Source organism: Cornus florida, unplaced genomic scaffold (genome assembly GCF_030987335.1).
Source record: "Cornus florida cultivar Cherokee Brave unplaced genomic scaffold, ASM3098733v1 CherokeeBrave_3.0.0_Hap2_Chr08, whole genome shotgun sequence".
NCBI lineage: Eukaryota > Viridiplantae > Streptophyta > Magnoliopsida > Cornales > Cornaceae > Cornus > Cornus florida.
In genome coordinates this window covers 32,678,432-32,697,784 of record NW_026775578.1, presented here as the reverse complement: position 1 = coordinate 32,697,784, position 19,353 = coordinate 32,678,432, and the positions used below count along the sequence as shown (strand labels likewise).

Below are 19,353 nucleotides of genomic sequence, written 5' to 3'. Positions count from 1 at the left end.
CTCATTTTCTTCACACTTCCATATATATTTACAAGTATCTATAACATTCTAGAACTCTCCATACTACTCTACACAACACTGGAGAACTCTAAAAGCTTCCACACACTTCTATAATATTCTACACATATTTAGAATCTTCAACAAAACTCCAAATAATTCCAGAAGACTCCAGAAACTCCTCTCGCTATGCAATTGCCATGCAACGTCCTACTCAGCGCCTGCGTATCGCTGCATGGCCTAACATCTATAGGCGGGGCGTAACATTCTCCCCCACCCATTTCCGTAATGCCCTTGTCATGGTTTCTTCAGCTGACCCAGCCTCTCGCAAGTCATCAGCATTTGCGCATATGTCCTTGGCCTAAACGTGCATGAGCCATTCGGGAGGTATGAGGTCCTCACGAGCTCCATTGTATTGACTACCACCTATAGACTCTCATTTCTGTCCACGAGCGTCACCATGCATGCAGCCTTGCCTTCTTCGCTTCCAAGTATCATCAACGCACCAAGGCATGGTAGTGGCGCGACATTGTTCCTATCCATGAATTCCAGCCCAACACCATGGTGTGGTCGTCCATCTCCGCAACCAGGAAGTTGGTCTTGCCCTTCCACCCTTGTATACATAGCTCCACCTCTTTGCATACTCTGCTCACGCGTGCCTCCTCGGAGTTAACGGTCTTAATCTAACCCTATATCTTGCGCATCTCCAAGCTAAGTCGCTGCGTATCCATCGGGGTAATGAAGTTGTGTGTGGCGCCCGTGTCTACCAATGCTTGTACGACTTTGCCACTAACATGCGCATCCACATAGCGCACTCCGGCTACTTTCTTCACCTTGCCCTTCCTCTTGGTGTCATACACCATGCTACTCAGCATCTGCATAGCCCCCATGCACCTGTCTTCATCGTTGCCCGCATCGTCCATCTTGCCCTTGCCTTTATCCTTCACAAAGGCATTCATGGTCTTCTTGTTGGGGCAGTGTCGTAATATGTGCGACGCATCACACAAGTAGCACTTCGGCTCCCATTTGCCCTTGTCGCAGCGCTCCCCTTTGCCATTAGGCTTAGACTTCTCTCCATGGTCCTTGCTCTTGTCATGGTGTGGGCGTTTCTCCTCGTCATTGTGCTCAACATCACTGGCTTTGGGCGAGTCTCATTTCTTGGAGCGCCAGTCTCCCCCACCTTTGCCGTGGTCCCTCCTGGGAGACGTGGCCCTCTTGTCATCACGCATAAAGTCTTCAAGGCGCTCCACTATAGCCATTGTGGATGCCAAGTCTCTAGCCTCCCTCCTCCTAAACTCTGTGGCCACCCAAGACTGCAACCCATCTAAGAACAAGCACACATGTTGTCACTCCGGCATCTATGGGAATTCCAGCATCAAGTTGGAGTACTCCTTCACATACTCCCTTATGCTGCCCTTCTGCTTTAGGCGCTTTAAGTTCATCATGGCGAGGTCCTCAACGCACTCGGGGTAGAATTGCCTCTTGAACTCCTCCCATGTGTCAACCATTTTTGCGCCCCTACCTGTGAAGTGCTGCCTCTACCATAGAGCAGCAGTGTCCGTGAGGTACATAGTGTCTATCTGCATATTCTCCTCATCGTCCTCGATGTCCATGCACTCGAAGTACCGCTCCATGTGCCAGAAAAAGTTATCAATTTGACGCGTATTCCTTGCCCCACATACTCCTTGGGCTCCAGAGCCTTCTTCTTCCTTGGCTTCACCACGACCTCTCGCCCCTGGGAAAACTCCTTCTTGCATTCGGCAATCTCCAAGCGCAAGTCGTCTACTCGATCATCCAAGTCCTTTTCCTTCTCTCGTGCCTTGATGGCCATGCTGTCGATCAACTTGTAGAGCTCCGCAATCTTTCTCTCGAGCCTGTTGAACTTGGTCTCCGTGTAAACCAAGTGTGTGGCGAGCTTCTCCTCGATCCAAGCTCTGTTCCATGATATAAACATGGTGGTCTCTTCGCTAGCTATGTGTTACTCCAACAAAGCTCCCTTGAAGAACCTGCTCTGATATCAACTGTCACGGGGTTAGAGTTTCAGCACCACTCTAACTACTCCTGTGCGACACCAAGACGTTGCTTCTACTCTCACAAGTACTTAGTCAACCTAACTCCCATGCCCTACCTTAGCCAACATACTCCCCTCGTGCGTTTACTAGTGTTATAGTGGCCCTCGCCCTCTCCTCACTTGGCTTGCACCTTCACATACACTAAGGCACTTAAGTTGGCAAGGAAATAACGCTTTTAATACTACAAAGAATGCTTTGTACAAGGCTAGCTCTCAAACTCTCTACAAAGGCTCTCAAAACTCACTTTAGGACTTGATGGCTACAAAATGAAGTCCTATTCCTATTTATAGGCATCCCCATCCCTAACGGATGGCTAAGATGCATTCTAACCGACGGTGGATATCAATTCTCTAGAATCTTTTCCCATTTTCTTCACACTTCCGTATATATCTACAAGTATCTATAAAATTCTAGAACTCTCCATACTACTCCACACAACTCTGGAGAACTCTGAAACCTTCTACACACTTCTATTATATTCTACACATATTCCACACAACTCCAAACAATTTCGAAATACTCTAGAAACTCCTCTCGCCATGCAGTTGCCATGCAGCGTCTTACCCAACGCCTGCGTGTCGTCTGCGTGGTGTAACCTCCATAGGCGGAGCATGACAGTGGCTCGCAATAACATTACTCAAAAACTAGTACATTAAATCAAAAATATTACGCCCGTACATTAAATCAAATGGTCTAATATGATGACATATTTCAAGTCGAAAGAGAAAATCACTATACATTTGAAACAATCTGTAACACTTAATGAAACATCTGGATTGAATAATACAAATATAGAACATTACAAGTATAGAACAAAAGACTATCCAACTATATTATGTCCTTTTGAACTATCACGTTGAACCGTGATTTGGAAAATCAACATACCCTTTCAATTAAACCAATTAACCAAATCTTATTCTCATAGGGGGCAATTTATGTTTACATGACGGCTGATTTGTACTTATAAAGTCTAATTTCTTTGTATGTCAATGTTTTAAACCGAAAATTAAAGGGACTTTGGTTTGAAGGTATAACCCTTCTATTCTTAAAGAGGGAGGGAGGGAGGGGTTTGAGTCCGAACGGATAAAAGGACGGTTGTGTGTGTTTGTTTTGTCATTAGTAAATAATAATAATAATAATAATAATAATAATATATAAAAGTGAAGAAAAATAAATATTTTAAACGCAACCATTCATCAAACTGGAGATAAAGTGCCCAGGCTAAGGGTTGACGGTTCAACCATGGGACCAATCAGAATTATAGCAATTAAATTGAAAATAAGATTGCGAAAAAAAAAAAAAAAAAATCGAAAATAAGAAGCAAATAAAATGAAACAATGAACAGTACATTAAAGTCACAAATTTTTGAAAACAAAAAGAAAATAAAAAATTTTAAAAGATAAATAACTGCCCGAGGGGTTGCTATATAGCCTATATGTTTATGGACTGACTCAATATTAGCTTCCTGAATTTGAGTTTACAGAATAGCAATCATTTGCAAATTAGATATTCATTGCAAGGGCTCTGTTTGTCTATTTTCAGAAACTTTTTGCATGTACAACCATCAATTTGCTTTGTGAGTCTTAATATATTACAGTATTTGTAATGCTTAATACAGAGTTAGGGAGATACCACTACCTATTCATTATGATTTCTAATTACGTGCATTTTTTTTTTTTTTTTTCTCCCTCTCTAGTTATAAGAAATGAACATGAGGGGAATTAGGGCTGCAAGCTAGTCAAGTTTTCAATGAATATTGCAAGCTCAGTTCACTAAGGGCTTGGTTCATGTTTGTTTATATAAGAAGGGAAAACAAAATTTATATATTCAATTAATAAACTAATCAATCTCGAATACCCCTACTCGGTAATTCATGAATTTATAGGCTGGTTTTGAGTCGAGAATATATATGTATATACTACAATTTTATAATAATTTATAAAACATGATTTCAAGCCCATAAATAATATTTGTCAAATGCCATTTATTTTCATCAGTCATAACTAAAAACCCACCCCAAACCAATCCAACCAATCCATACTTGTACAACAATCTCATGTCTTTTAAAATAAAATATCAACCCTAAGCCCATCTACTAAGGCCCATGGTATGATTCTGAGCAAAGTTCACTAATTTTTTTGATTCTTCTTATTATTAAAATGTTAAATATTCTAATGACTAATAAAAATATAATTTTTTTTTTTTCAAATTTTCAAATTTCATATTCTGCTGCCAATGCCGCCCCTTTTGCCTGGGGAGGGCCGTCTCCTCCCGTTGTCTCCTCCCGTTCTGCACTATTTTGGTTTGGTTCCTACTGCCCCTGTGCAGATCAATCGAGATGACCGGCCTAATAAAATCAAATTATATAAAGTTTATACCAGATAAGCAATAAAAATATTAATTTTTTTTTTCAAATTTTCAAATTTCATTTTCTGCTGCCAAGGCCACCCTTTTTGCGTGGGGAGGGCCATCTCCCGTTGCCGCACCATTTCCGTTGCTACTGCCCTATGCAGGATCAATCGAGATGACCGACCTAATATAAAAACAAGATAATTAGTGTGTGATAAGCATGGGATTGGAGCACGAATAGCAATAGCACGAACACGAGATGCACCAGATGCAAGATTAGCATCTAAGATTTTGAAAAACAAATAATTTAATAAAAAAACCTAAATAAAATTACTATTTGCAAATTACAAAGAGACCATCCCAAAACGAAGAGAAGTCGGGGAAGGAAAATGATGATCCTGACGAACACCTAATAAGACATAAAATCAATGCAAAATTACATGTAATGTATATATGCGTGTGTGTATATATATATATATATAATAAAATCAGGAGAAATCAGTACATTAACCTAAAGTGAAAATTCAAAAACAAATATAATGTTTCATGCTAGTATAGAATAAGAAAAAAAACTGATATATATACAAGCAAATAAAAATTGAACCTAGATATAATATGTGTGTATATAAAGGAGGTGTGTAAACATCGATGTGTACCTATGCATATTTACACAGTAATATGTGCGAGTATATATATATATATATATATATATATATATATATATATATCATAAATTTAATTTTCAATTTCCAAGTGCGTGTATTGAAATGCATAAATACATAATGTGTGTATGTGCTTGTATATGTGTGTGTAAATGTGTGTATAATTGTGTGTAAATGTGCGTGTATATGTGTGTATACCTGGATAGTGCACTGAAAGACTACCGGAGTAAGGAGAAAGTGATCACATCATATTTGCTCGCTGGCTTTTCTTTTTCTCTGAAATGATGGTGTATTTGTGTAAATGTGCTTGTATATGTGTGTGTAATTGTGCGTGTTTATGTGCGTGTATATGTGTGTGTAAATGTGCGTGTAAATGTGTGTATATGTGTGTACCTGAAAGACCACCGGACTTGGAGGAGAAAGTACCGTAGGCGGGGAAAGGTTTGGGTAATCAAACCCAAACCATCACGTCAGTGGGTCATACCCGACCCGATTCGGATCGGATTCTAAGGCACCAATGAACTATGTGGGTTTTTTTTAAATGTACCATTGGACTCAGACAAGGGAATCCTACGTCTCCCTTCCTCTTTGTTTTGGTCATGGACGTCTTATCTACAATCATTAAGAACTCTGTTAATAGGAGTCCATATTTCGAGTTTCACTCGAAGTGTACTAGAAGCAGGATTTCTCATATTTCATTTGCTGATGAGCTGGTGCTTTTTTGTCATGGTGATGCGGCTTCCCTTGCTGTTCTTACAGAGGCTCTTTAGTTATTTTCTTCTCTTTCTGGGTTGTCTCCTAGCCCTTCAAAAAGTCTTATCCTTACTGCTGGTATTCCTATTGAAACTCAAACATGCTTAGCCATGGGGTGTGAGTTTGAGATTGGTGATCTCCCAATCAGAGATAACTAGGGCTGCCTCTAATTTCTACCAGACTCAAGGCTACTGACCGTGGGGCCGTTGTGGAGAAAATCACAGCAAGGATTAAGTGCTGGACATCCAAATTCCTTTCTTATGCAGGGCGCCTGCAACTCATCAAATCTATCTTACTTAGTATTGTGGGATACTGGAACAGCTTCTTCTTACTGACTAAAATGGTTATTAATCAGATTGATGGAATGTTGAGGAGTTTTCTTTGGGCTGGAGTTTAACCTTAGAGCTACAAGTGCTAAGGTAGCTCGGTTTGAATTATGTAGACCTAAGGATTATGGAGGTGTTGGGCTGCCAAAGCTTCCTACTCTCAATAGAGTATCTATGCTCAGACACATTCTGAATTTGTTCATTGACAAAGGGCAATCCATTTGGTATGACTATGTTAAAGGAAATCTTACCCACCGCAAGAGTTTGTGGTCCATCTTTCATTACTACCTAAATTAAAAAGAAAATTTATGTAAAGAATCCATAAATTTTAACCCCTCTCTTAATTCTACATACCTGAATGGGCTTCAACATTATCCTTGTTGCCTTCCAGTACAGGCATCAGTGGTTCAACATTATCCTCACCGACTTCCGGTACAGGCGTCGGAGCTTCAACATTATGGCAGCAGCTGATATCAGCTAATTTTAGTTAAAAAATTACAAGAATAAACTTAAATAAACATATATATAGATGCACATACCCATCTCGCAAAAAAAAAACATACCTATCTTCTTTTTGCCAACTCCACCCATTCCCAATCAACTCTCTTCTTTCATAAAAGAGACCTATATTATCAGGACAAAAGAGGAAAAGTTTTAAAAGCGTTACTAAACTTGTAAAACATATATTCTGAAATTAAAAATTAAACTTCCAAGTCTTTAATTCCCATTAATAAATTGTTCGAGCATCACATCATAACGATATTATATATATGTATGTAGAAACAAAAATAAAAACAAAAAATCAGTATGTAAAACATGAATAAATAAACGTAACCAATAGCTAAAAATGCCAATTAAAATTTTAAAAAAAGTAAGAGTTTGTTACCTGATGACTGAGGAGACATGTTTCTTGAACCTTGTTCTTACTAAATGTTAAAGCCCGATGCTAACCCTAAAAATAAGAAAACACCCAAGTTGTTAGGAAGAGGTTTCACAATCTCACTCATAACACTTAAAACACTACCATCTAAGTATTATCTGTATCATATATCAACCTAACCCAACTATGCTTTCAGTCAAAATGTTGGACACCTATCCGTAGAAAGAGGTGTGATTGCGGATAGGTGTGATTAGCACATATTATACTTAGTTCTTACATTAAATTAATCCAATAACAAAATACAATGCATCAGTTTAGGAATAATCTTCAAATAACAAATCAATATCCTAATATTCTGCATTCTAATAGCAAAAGAAAATAAAAAACCAAAATTTGAAAATAAAAATATGACAGAAAGATTGAATATATCCTTGGTGCATTACACAGATTGTATTTCTATGCGAAACAAAACATCCAAGATTTCTCAATGGGGTGAGCTAAATCAAAATATATCAACCAAAATATTAACTAACAATGTTTCTTTAGACAATTAACTGATTAAGGCATAGAAAATCCTATTTGGGTAATTAATAAAAAAAATTACCAATTTATTTCTGAACAATTCACCACTCAATACCCTATCTCTTCTTTTGACGAATTTACCAATCCTATTTGAGAATCTACTAGTGGAAGCAGAGTGTGAGGTAGTTCATGGCAAATCCCTTCCAATAACACTATGGAATTCACTCAAAAGCATGCTTTTTGTATGTACTTTAATTTTCAAGATGTAACTTTAGAGTTTTACCCTATATTAAGTACTTTTTCTTGTGAAAGTTCTTCTTATGATTTTTTTTTTTTTTAAGTTCTGAAAAGATTTCCATCTTCAAAAAGCTTGGCATGTTGATAAAAATTGTTTCAGATTCAATCTCTGCAGATTTCTAATCCAATTCAGATTCTTTTTTTTTTTTTTTTTTTTTTTCCTTTTTTCATGCCCAGATTCAAATTTCCTTGTAGACATAATTGACACCAAAGAAAAAAAAAAAAATTGTTTTGCTGAAATAAAATGTAGATAACGTGATTACCTCAAAATGCAATGCAAAATTTGTTACTTTATATTGTAAAAAAATATAAATTATTTAAAAACGATCATAAAAAATTTCACCAAATAGGATTTATTTTGCAAAACAAGAATTAAAGACCTTGATTAGTTGATTTAGAAAAAAAAATTAAAACAAAACCCCATACATACAAGTTAGCAGTTGCAGAGAGAGAGAGAGAGAGGGAGGCAAGCTTGAGAGTTGAGAGACTGCGGCTGAAGCTTGCGAACAGCGAACGGCGAACCCGAACTGGAACAGCAGGCAATGGAAACTGAAAGATATGGGTTTTGATTTTCTGAACAATCTGAAATGATATGCCGTTATGGGTTTTGATATAGGTAATAGGTTTTGAACTTTTGATTCTTAAACTGAAATACATGGGGTTTTAACTTCTGATTCTTGTAGATTTTGTAGTTTGCAGTTGCCGAGAGAGAGAGAGAGAGAGAGAGAGAGAGAGAGGGAGAGAGAGGGAGAGAGAGAGAGGAAGTTCAGAGTTGAGAACGAGAATAGAGATGGAGGCGATTGGGGAGGCTGAAATGATTTGCCTTAAAAAGCAGGTTTGGTCAAATTTACCTGTCAAAAAGCAGGTCTGGTCAAATTATCGGTCAAAAAGCAGATTTGGTACTGGAATTACAGGATTTTGCTGATTTGAATCTGATTCCGTTTTTGGAGTTTTCAATCTCACAAAGTACAATAATTTATCACCAAAGTTCTTGTTATGAATTTTTTTTAGTTCTGAAAAGATTTCCATCTTCAAAAAGCTTGGCATGTTGATAAAAATTGTTTCAGATTCAATCTCTGCAGATTTCTAATCCAATTCAGATTCTTTTTTTTTTTCCTTTTCATGCCCAGATTCAAATTTTCTTGTACGCATAATTGACAACAACAACAACAACAAAAAACCACAGAAATAGAAGTTACAGAAATATTTTTAAAAAAATAATTGTTTTGCTGAAATAATAGGTAGATTACGGTAATTACCTCAAAATACAATGCAAATTTTGTTAAAAATGAAAAATATATTTAAAAAAGATCATAAAAAATTTCACTAAATAGGATTTAGTTTGCAAAACAAGAATTACAGACCTTGATTAGTTGATTTAGAAAAAAAAATTAAAACAAAACCCATACATACAAGTTCGCAGTTGCAGAGAGAGAGAGGGGAGCAAGCTTGAGAGTTGAGAGACAGCGGCTGAAGCTTGCGAACGGCGAACCCGAACTGGAACAGCGGGCGATGGAAACTGAAAGATATGGGTTTTGATTTTTTGAACAATCTGAAATGATATGCCGATATGGGTTTTGATATAGGTAATAATAGGTTTTGAACTTTTGATTCTTGCAGACAGATAGATAAACTGAAATATATGGCCTTTTGAACTTCCGATTCTTGTAGATTTTCTAGTTTGCAGTTGCAGAGAGAGAGAGAGAGGGCAGGTTCAGAGTCGAGAACGAGAATAGAGATGGAGGCTGAACTGATTTGCCCTAAAGATATTTTGTTTTTTTGTTGACCCATCAACCATGGGCCGACCGCCTTTGTCACCTTTGGTCAGGGTCGGCCCTGGACTTATTTGACTTGGGCCTTCATTTAGGTTTAACAAACAAATTATATATATGCCTTTTCCGAAACTACCCACGCCATTAATTATCCTCTTATAAGAAATAAACCGAATTAGCGTCGAATAGACTTTGTCCACATCAAAATTTTGTGAGACAAGATGAACTATATGAACTTAAATAGCTAAAAAAAAAAATAATCAGTCAGTTAAGGTTTGGAGTTGAGAAATGTTAAAATCACAAAATAGGTTGCAAAGATGAATATTAATTCAAAGAAACAAAAACACTTGGATTTGAAGAAGTTTAGTAACAAAAATGTATATGCCAAGAAAATAAGAAAAAAGGAAATTAATTAATTTTGTGTAATACATACCACATGTAACAAACAGATCGAAGAGATAAAATGCTAATATGGAGTTGTGATTATGCAAGAAAATCATATAAAATAAAAATGAACTAAAGGCATCCAAGAAGAGATACTTACCAGTTGAACACGATTATGGAGAGAGAGAGAGAGAGAGAGAGAGCAAAAGATGGTGGTTTTGTCTCCTGATCAGAAGGTGAAAAAAAGAGGGACAATTTTAGAGAGAGAGAGGGGGGGAGAGATAGGAGAAAGGGTTTTGTTGATGGGTTTGCCTCCAAGTTTTAGAGAGAGAGAGGGAGAGAGGTGAAAGAAATGGAGGAAATGAAAGAGATCTATAGTCTGAAGGGGGTGAAATGGTTGTATTTTAAAGTAGGATGAAAGGCTACACGGGTCTTTTCACCCAATGAACTTTAAAATTGACTGGTCAAGAGGCATGTGATTTTCTGATGCCACGCAGCAGGCATTTTTAACTTTTCAGTAAAAGAAAAACAGAGGGACAATTTGTACTTTTAGAGAGAGAAATGGGCGCAATGTATTGTCCCTCCAATGCAATAAGAAGTCACAGACACACCTGTAGATAGAGATGGTTTTGTTTAGAACAGTAGCAAAATTGGCCGAAGATGTGTAATAGGAACCTCCCACTAATATCACACACACAGTAAATCAACCAGCATAAGAATGCTCATCTCACAAAACCTGATCGGTTGAACCAAATAATATTAGTTGGCAATAGCATCAAGTTACACATACAATTTAGCATTCTATTCATGCCGGTGGTAACTGAAAGTGCTGAGGGAAACGTTTTTCAAAGAATCCCGCAATGATAAGCAACATTGTCTACGCATTTACAAAATGTATAATGATAATCATGCTCCCTCCCTTTCCACATTCACAATTGAGGGAGGAGAGCCTGTGTTAGCATCCAAAATCACTTGGCCTCTACATATATTTGATTTTCACCTTTTACCTATATCTAAATTATGTGCAAAATCCGAGGCATTTATGGATAAAATTGTGCGTTGGTTTTGTTTTGTTAATAAAATTTGGCCCAAAAAAAAAAAACTGATAGAGACATCTATATTACCTAATTGGCATGCTAACGAGGGATTCAAATTTCTATAAATTGTTCATTTATGGATTAATGGGTTAACATACAAAATTCAAATGATTTCATATGGCTTGGCCATTCTACTTTAGAATTGTAAAGAATCAAAGTTAGTACTTCATTTACCATAATTTTTCAATCAAAGATATGATATTAGTTAGCAACTCATAAAATACTAGTAATAATTCTTGAATTATATAATGAAAGCCCACTAGTCACCACATTAGTACTAATACTCTTGAACTATTAGTCAATTTGCAATAAATCACCTTTAATTACAAAAATTGTAATAAATCACCTTGAATTACAAAAATTGCAATAAACCTCCTAAAGTTACTCTTCTTTTTGTTTTTTTTTTTTTTTTGATAGATTGTCCCATCCGGCAATGCTTCGCAGTTAAAAAATCATGTGTTGTCACGTGATGCGCAGCTTGCATTTATATGACTATAGTGCCCTTTTGAATATTGAAGGACAATGATATCCTTTTTGTTACCCGCATACCCAAACACCACCAATTCAGTTGCCTTCACACCCAAACACCACCACCACCACCTCAGTTGCCTTCAATCCTAAATCGACTACCTGAAAGCATAATTCGGCTCCCACTTGTCAACCCACTACTCAAGTCCCGATCGTCTCTCTCAACTTTTCCTCTTTCTCATAACCGTCGGGGGAATCACTGTCTGCTGGGGAGTTTTTGGTGGTGATGCTTATGGGAATGTGGCGGCTACTGTAGGGTGAGGATGGCGACGGTGGTTAGTTCGCCGGAATATAGTGCTGTTGCTGGTGGTTTTGGAGCAGCAATGGTGGTGGCGACGCCGATTTGGTTGTGGTGGATTTTGTTGTGTAGATGTGGTGGCGACACCAATTTGGCTGTGTTTGGTTTTGTTGTGTGGATGTGCTGGCAATGCCGATTTGGGTGTGGTGGTTTTGTTGTGTAGATGTGCTAGTCATTCTCCTATACGATCTGCAGCGGCTGCTGCGGTGACGGTCTGAGGCAGTGGTTGCAGGTAAGGATGGCGGTGGTGACGGCACAAGTGGTGGTGGTTAATTCGCCGGAATATAGGATTGTTGTTGGTGATTGGGAGCGGAACGGTGGTGGTGACGTAATTTGGCTGCTGGTGGGTTTTCTTGCCGTAGATCTGCGGCAGCGGCCACTGCGACTTGCAATGGTCAACAGCGGCAATAAAGGTGGTGATGGAGATATATAGATATAGCATCGTATATGTATAGATATAAGTTAATGCATCAAATAACCCTATATTAAATGATAACCCTATTTTAAATGATTGATAAGGGAGAGGTTTAGAGAGAAGGGAGCGGTGTTAGACACGTGATGACACTTAATGGTTTACACTAATTGATTCAAGATTAAAATTGCATTACTTACCTTTTAAAAAAAATTAAAATTGTATTTTTTATAAAAAAGTTACCGTGGTCTTTTGACTTTTCCGGAACCGAAAAGTGAGTTGGTGGGATAAGTTGAAACAAAAACATAATTGAAAGGTTTTTTTTTTTTTTTTTTTTGGGGATTTCTTGCAACACCGTAGTAGTTGAGGGAAGTTTATTATTATTATTTATATAGTTTTTAAATACTTTGAAGATTTTGAGTTTGTCTTGCATAGTGGTAGTTGAATACAGAACAATTCAAATTGCTTAATCTGTAGCTCATACTTGGAATGGGTATTCCTGAGAGTTCAAAGACTTTCTTCTAAATGATCTCAGTTTTCAATATTATGGTGTAAATGTGTAGAAAGCTCTTAAAGGTAGGAAAAATAATGGAAAAAGATTGTGAATAGAAGATTAAACCTTTGGATGGATATTAGAGGGCATTTCGTACTTAGTTTTTAACATGGCTGCATTATTTATTATTTTTATCTTAAAGAAATCGAGCTTTAATTTATCTTAAAGAAAGCATAGTAGAACAAAATGCAGATAGGCAAGTGGCTTAAATCTTTGAATATGTTGCCACCATCTTTATGTAAGGCCTTTAAAGCTGTTAAAATTTACGAACGAGCCACTTTCATTCTCTATCACTTCATCCGACGATTCCACTTACTACCATACACAGTGATGGTTTCAAATTTTGAGTGTCCCCGTGCTTGATTAGTTTAGTAGTTCAAAATGGAATGCTTGGCTGGAGCACTGCGCCGAGGAAAAAGCAAAATACATCTCTTAGTTAGGCCCCAAATGATTCGAGTTGTTTATGAATAATTCTAGTTCGGCTTATTAAAAATTTAGTTCGGATTTGTTGGTTTAATAAATGAGCTAAGTTCAAGATCAATTTTCAAGTTTGTTTAGTAAATGAGCCGAGCTTGAACAATAAAAAGTTTTATTTGTAAGCTCGTGAGCAGACTCTTATATATATATATATATTATATATAAAAAAACATAAATCATTATATTTTAAAATCAGCCCATATAATTTTTTTTTTTTTTGTAGTCCTAATAAAGTCCTGATAGAGTCCACCTTCTCCTTTGTGCTCAATTGATTCTACTTTTTAGACTTGACTTTGATATATCTTTTTTACTAGTTGCAGTGATCATGATCTTCCTTTCCATTTGCTCTTGAATAGCTAATTCAGATTGAACAACAATAGATGTTGATCTTGTTGGTGAGGAGAATGGTAGCACTTATCTGCTGATTGTACTATAGAAATGGCGGCTTATAGAAACCAAAAACCAAATTGCGGGATCAATGTGGCGTCGTATGCAGCCAATGCTAGATGAAGTCATTTCTCTCATACCTGTGTTTTGCGTTGGTTATGTAAAATTGAACTTCATGATTGTACATGACACACCTCATATACATCTTTTTCTCTATTTTAATTTAACCAAGACATGCACCTCTACTGTTCTATGTAAACTTGTGATGTTGTATTTAAACTTGTGATGTTGTATTTGTGCAATTTTATGAAGGATACTTGAGGAGTAATTCACCTCCAACTCGTATTTAATATTATTAAGAATACTTGAGGAGTAATTCACCTCCAACTCATATTTAATAGATAAAAATTGTATTTATAGACTTGGGGAATTTTTTTTTTAATTACATTAGTTGTTTGTTAATATCTCAAAAATTAAATAAATAAAAGAGTGATGTGCACTTTCCTTTATTTTTTTCTTAGTTCAAAAAAACTATTTTCAACCAAACAGATTTTTAAACTTCAAAAACTGAAAACAGTTTTATGTTGTAATTCTCTGAAAACTATTTTTAAAAGCTGAAAACTAAAACCTCTTAATCGAGTATACAAATATAAATCTATAAGACCCTTTAACATAGATGTTCCTGGCATTACCATGAAGCATCTCAGGTATTTGGCATGCTATACAAATCTATAAGACCCTTTAACATCCACGTAAAGAAATAATTAATGTATACACCTAGAAATAATTAGTAGTAGAATAAAAAATAGAAATTATCCCGAACATACAGATTATATTTTAGGATTAATTTTCATCATCTTTGTCCGAACTGCAACTCTTGAGGACAACCAAGTAGTAACTTCCTTAGTAGAGGTATCATAAGGCCAATGATAGCTATTTGAAGATGTTTTGAGCTGCTAAAGCATACAGAAAATGTTCATGTACCCTTGTTATTTAACTTGAAAAGGGTATTGAAAACCATCCCATAGATTTGGCACTAAAAATAGCAAATGTAGCATTTTTACATTATAGCACCTGTCAAAATATAGATTTGGCAGCAAATATAGTATTTTTACACTATAACACCTGTCAAAATATGCATTTGGTAGCTAAAAATAGCTTTTAGCATTGGAGATGCTCTAAAGCTGTTAAAATTTAGAAACGAGCCACTTTCGTTCTTTATCACTTCGTTGGATGATTGCACTGACCATACACACAATGGTTTAAAATTTGTTTTAAAATGTCACTTTCACAGTTTGCTTTGAATTTATGTCTTATCGCCACATGTTTGATTAGTTTAGTAGTCCTAAATGGAATGCTTGGCTGGAGCACTGTGCTGAGGAAAAAGCAATATACAACTCTTAGTTAGTGCTGCAAATGAACTGAGCTATTTATCAATAGTTCTATCTCGGCTTGTTAAAAGTTCGACACTGGTTCGTTGGTTTAGTAAACGAGCTGAGCTCAAACTCAATTTTCAAGCTCGTTTAGTATATGAGCCGAGTTTAAACAATGTTAAACCCTACTTGTGAGCTCGTAAACAGGTGAGTAGGCTCATTTACTGTGATACCCCCGAATTTCCGAATGCGAGTTGGCCAGGCCCACGCCCGAATACCCGAGGATATCAAAACAAATTGATAATAAACGAACACAGAGTACAAAAGAATAAAGAAGAATAAATAAAATATTGACAAGAAACTAAAATGATAATCTAATAATAAACCTCAGAATATATTTTCATTAATTAATAAACTCTTCTGATACAACTGATCCTCCAAAATACAACTCGAGAATCCATACTATGTGGACCCCTAGAAAATCCAAACTAAACAAATGACAGTAATAACTGTCTAAATCAAGAAACTGGATCATAAAGGAACTCCTATGTAGCATCGGAAGAATGAAGTAGACTGATACCCGCTCAGCACGAACAACCTCTACTCCTGACGAATACTTGAAAAATAATGGTGGGTCAGGCCCACAAACAAGTTCTACTCTACTACAGTCCAAGCAGAGATCCGATACACGTATACATCCTAGTCAATCCAACAATAACTAGTAGTCCATATATATATATATACACACTAAAGGAACCTCACTAGACTATAGGGTTGTCTCAACCTGAATAGTAGGCAACATGCAAAACACACATATAGTGGGCATGAGTATTTAGACCTATCAGGGTACACAATTACACTATATCTAGCTACACATCCCTGGCGATATACACACCCTAACCACTGATCCGGAGACTCAAGCTCATATCATGGCACCATACTTATATATATATAATCTAGTAATCATCCTATTCAGTATAAATTAATCCTCCATAAGTCATTCAACTTGTTCAGCTAACCTAACTTGAATATAAGTAGGACTTAACATTTTAGTTAATCCATTCCCTTATATAATAAATTAATCCTCCATAAGTTATTCAACTTGTTCAGCTAACCTGACTTGAATATAAGTAGGACTTAACATTTTAGTTAATCCATTCCCTCATATAAAATAGGTAGGACTTAACTGATAAGTTAATCCGTCCCTATAATGCCACCGTCCCATACCGATGCATTAAAACACACAATCCAACAATTGATGTAACGATTAAGGAAATACATCAAACAATCTAGAAATAACTATGATAATATGATATCAAGTTATCACAAAATATGAATGACTTATTATTTATTTAAGCTTCCTATATCATATGTCCTACACAAATTGAATCTTATACGTGATGATATTTTATTATACCGTCAAATAAGCATTCTCTATATCCAATTCATCCTACACATTTAATCTTAATTGCTAAAACATTTTAAAAGATTAAATCCATTCGTTTGTTTAAAACATTCAAATAGAAAGCATTATTATGATTGAGTCTATTTAAATTTATTTAAACTCAAACCTAGTTCCTATTTAATGTTCAGGAATCCTAGGCATGTTTCTACGTTCCATTATTCCACATATATGAAAAATACATAATGTAAACATATAAAAATTCACACCGGAAATCAAATCAAAATCATACATTTATCAATTCATAACACAAGAACATACATGAACCAGTTTCATAAAACCTATGTTCTAATCCAATTAAACATGCATAATTATTTAATTTTATGTGTTTAATAAATCCTGAAATTTCCTAGGCATGTACAGAAACATGAATCAAAGGGAAAGAGATAGAAGAAGAATTTGCTTTAAACTTTCGGATCGAAAGTTAAACTTCTTCTTCCTTGATCTTCTCTCTACAGAATTTTTTTTCCTCCTTCCTTCATTTTCTTCCTTCCCTCTCTAACTCTCTCTCTCTCTAGAATATAACATGTGAATATTTCTAGCCCCCTTTAATAACCTATAACTATATATTTATAGGCTAAATAAAATAACCCTAACCCTTTTCCCAATCCAAGTCAACTTAAAAAATATATATATTAAAAAGATAAGTAAAATATGTTACGTATATAATTTATGTATATCTTTATTAAATAAATAAATTATACACATCCCATTATTTATTAATGGATTATCCAATAATACTTAAATTACCATAATATTGTAAAGTAACTTAAAACATAACACGTATCAAATCTATGTATATTTTTATTATTTAAATATAAAACATATACATCAGATTAAATATTACTATCCAAGTTACCATAAAAGTAATTAATAAATTACTTTTCCTTTTATATATATTAAAAAGGTAAGTAAAATATATTACGTATATAATTTATGTATATGTTTATTAAATAAATAAATTATACACATTCTATTATTTATTAATGAATTATCCAATAATACTTAAATTATCATAATATTATAAAGCAACTTAAAACATAACACGTATCAAATCTATGTATATTTTTATTATTTAAATATAAAATATATACATTAGATTAAATATTACTACCCAAGTTACCATAAAAGTAATTAATAAATTACTTTCCTTTTTATATATGTATATAATATATATCTATATATATACATACACAACTATCCATGGGTAATAATCCATACACATCCAACCTCCTATCCAAGTAGTCTATGGGACCTAATTGGTTGCCCATTACTACTAACCATAACCATAAAAGAAAAATAAAAGAAAAGAAAACATTTAATTTACAATTAATCAAAACACCATTTAAGCACATAATCTAATTAAATAATTAACACATGGACAAATACAAATAATACATAGACACATAATCAAATAATCAAGTAATACATAATTCAATTAAACATATAAGCAATTAGTTAAATAATCAATTAAATAATTAAAAATACAATTAAAACAAATAAATAAATACCGAGACTATCCTTTTAAAATTAGGGGTATTACATTCTTCCCCCCTAATAAAAGGAATTTCGTCCTCGGAATTCGCCCTTACTTTCTTCCATTATGCTTGGAAACTGTGAACGAAAAACATCCTCCTATTCCCAAGTAGACGCAACCTCACTATAAGGGCTCCACTTAACTCCAATATACCAAGTGGTATACAGGACTCTTATATTTTAAGAAACACAATAATCATACGATGCGTATGTTATATCAACGTAATCCTCCCATGTCGACAAGGGAATGATCTACATACCTCCAAGTGCCATAGAATATACGCACAAATTCCTATACACCCAGCACTAATAATTTGGTAACGTTAATTCAGAGGCGACTGCCTCAATTGCGAAACACAATCCTCTAAAAGTCAATGTAATAAGTAAAATTAACCTTTCTCCAAAAATCGTCTTTCTTCCTATATAGAAAACAGAACGAGCAAACTACTCCCTGATAGAAAAACTCTAGTATACGAGTTCAACTATTTACAACATCCCATTGTCGCCTCCCAACCGCGCGTAGTTCAATACAAAGAGAAGTATCTCTTTCCGGCATATTTTTAAACGAAGTCGATGTCTGATTGTATAACCCTTACTTCCATTTCCAACCAACAAATGAGAGGTATGCATTGTGAAAGATACAAAACCTCCAAAGTTGTCACACTAACCTCCTTGTGCCAACAATATCATAAACAAAATTCCAACAAGTGAAGTAAACATTTTCAATTGTCCATGAAAATCTAGGTTATACGCCTCAAACATATCATGTGTGGTCTAATTTAATCTCTCGATTAATTCTTCTGTCTATAGATATGAATAGAGCTGCTGCTCCAAAATCTTCATAATACTCATTCGAAATAGAACTTTGCATCCACTGATATGGACAACCACATGCTATAACACTACTATCACTGAACTATAGAACTACTATGAAGTTCTAAAATAAGCATCGCTCAAATTTATGTCCTCAAGCGATCTTTCTCAATCCACCACTCGGATTCCATATGAAAAATTGAAATTCCAAATCAATGTCGATCATTCCCACCGACCGTCACTCCTGTTTAGTTCAACTTCCATATTTGTTATAGGAAGTGGCTAAAGATTCCTATGATATCCGATGATCAACTTTCCACCTTTGTAGCAGGTTTTACACTTAGGGCAATTATATACACGTCCCTATCCGTACCTGTTCACCAAAACTGACATTTAATGTTGT

At 35.3% G+C, this 19,353-nt stretch overlaps 1 protein-coding gene across 3 annotated transcripts; it reads right to left on the bottom strand.

The window, feature by feature from the left end:
* Nucleotides 1–4,038: 4,038 nt before the first annotated feature.
* LOC132271179 (uncharacterized) lies at nucleotides 4,039–10,369 on the bottom strand. Of its 3 annotated transcripts, none has more exons than XM_059772476.1 (5): nucleotides 10,175–10,369; nucleotides 7,046–7,111; nucleotides 6,723–6,783; nucleotides 6,514–6,626; nucleotides 4,039–4,602 (listed from the first exon to the last, which is right to left on the bottom strand). In XM_059772476.1, exons 2-5 carry the CDS (start codon nucleotides 7,062–7,064, stop codon nucleotides 4,442–4,444), a joined length of 354 nt encoding a protein of 117 aa, XP_059628459.1. In that variant the 5' UTR covers nucleotides 7,065–7,111; nucleotides 10,175–10,369; the 3' UTR covers nucleotides 4,039–4,441. The 3 variants fall into 3 exon arrangements, with proteins under 3 accessions (XP_059628459.1, XP_059628457.1, XP_059628458.1); XM_059772474.1 differs by lacking the exon at nucleotides 10,175–10,369 and adding an exon at nucleotides 9,272–9,714; XM_059772475.1 differs by lacking the exon at nucleotides 10,175–10,369 and adding an exon at nucleotides 8,289–9,265.
* Between the last annotated feature and the right edge of the window lie 8,984 nt (nucleotides 10,370–19,353).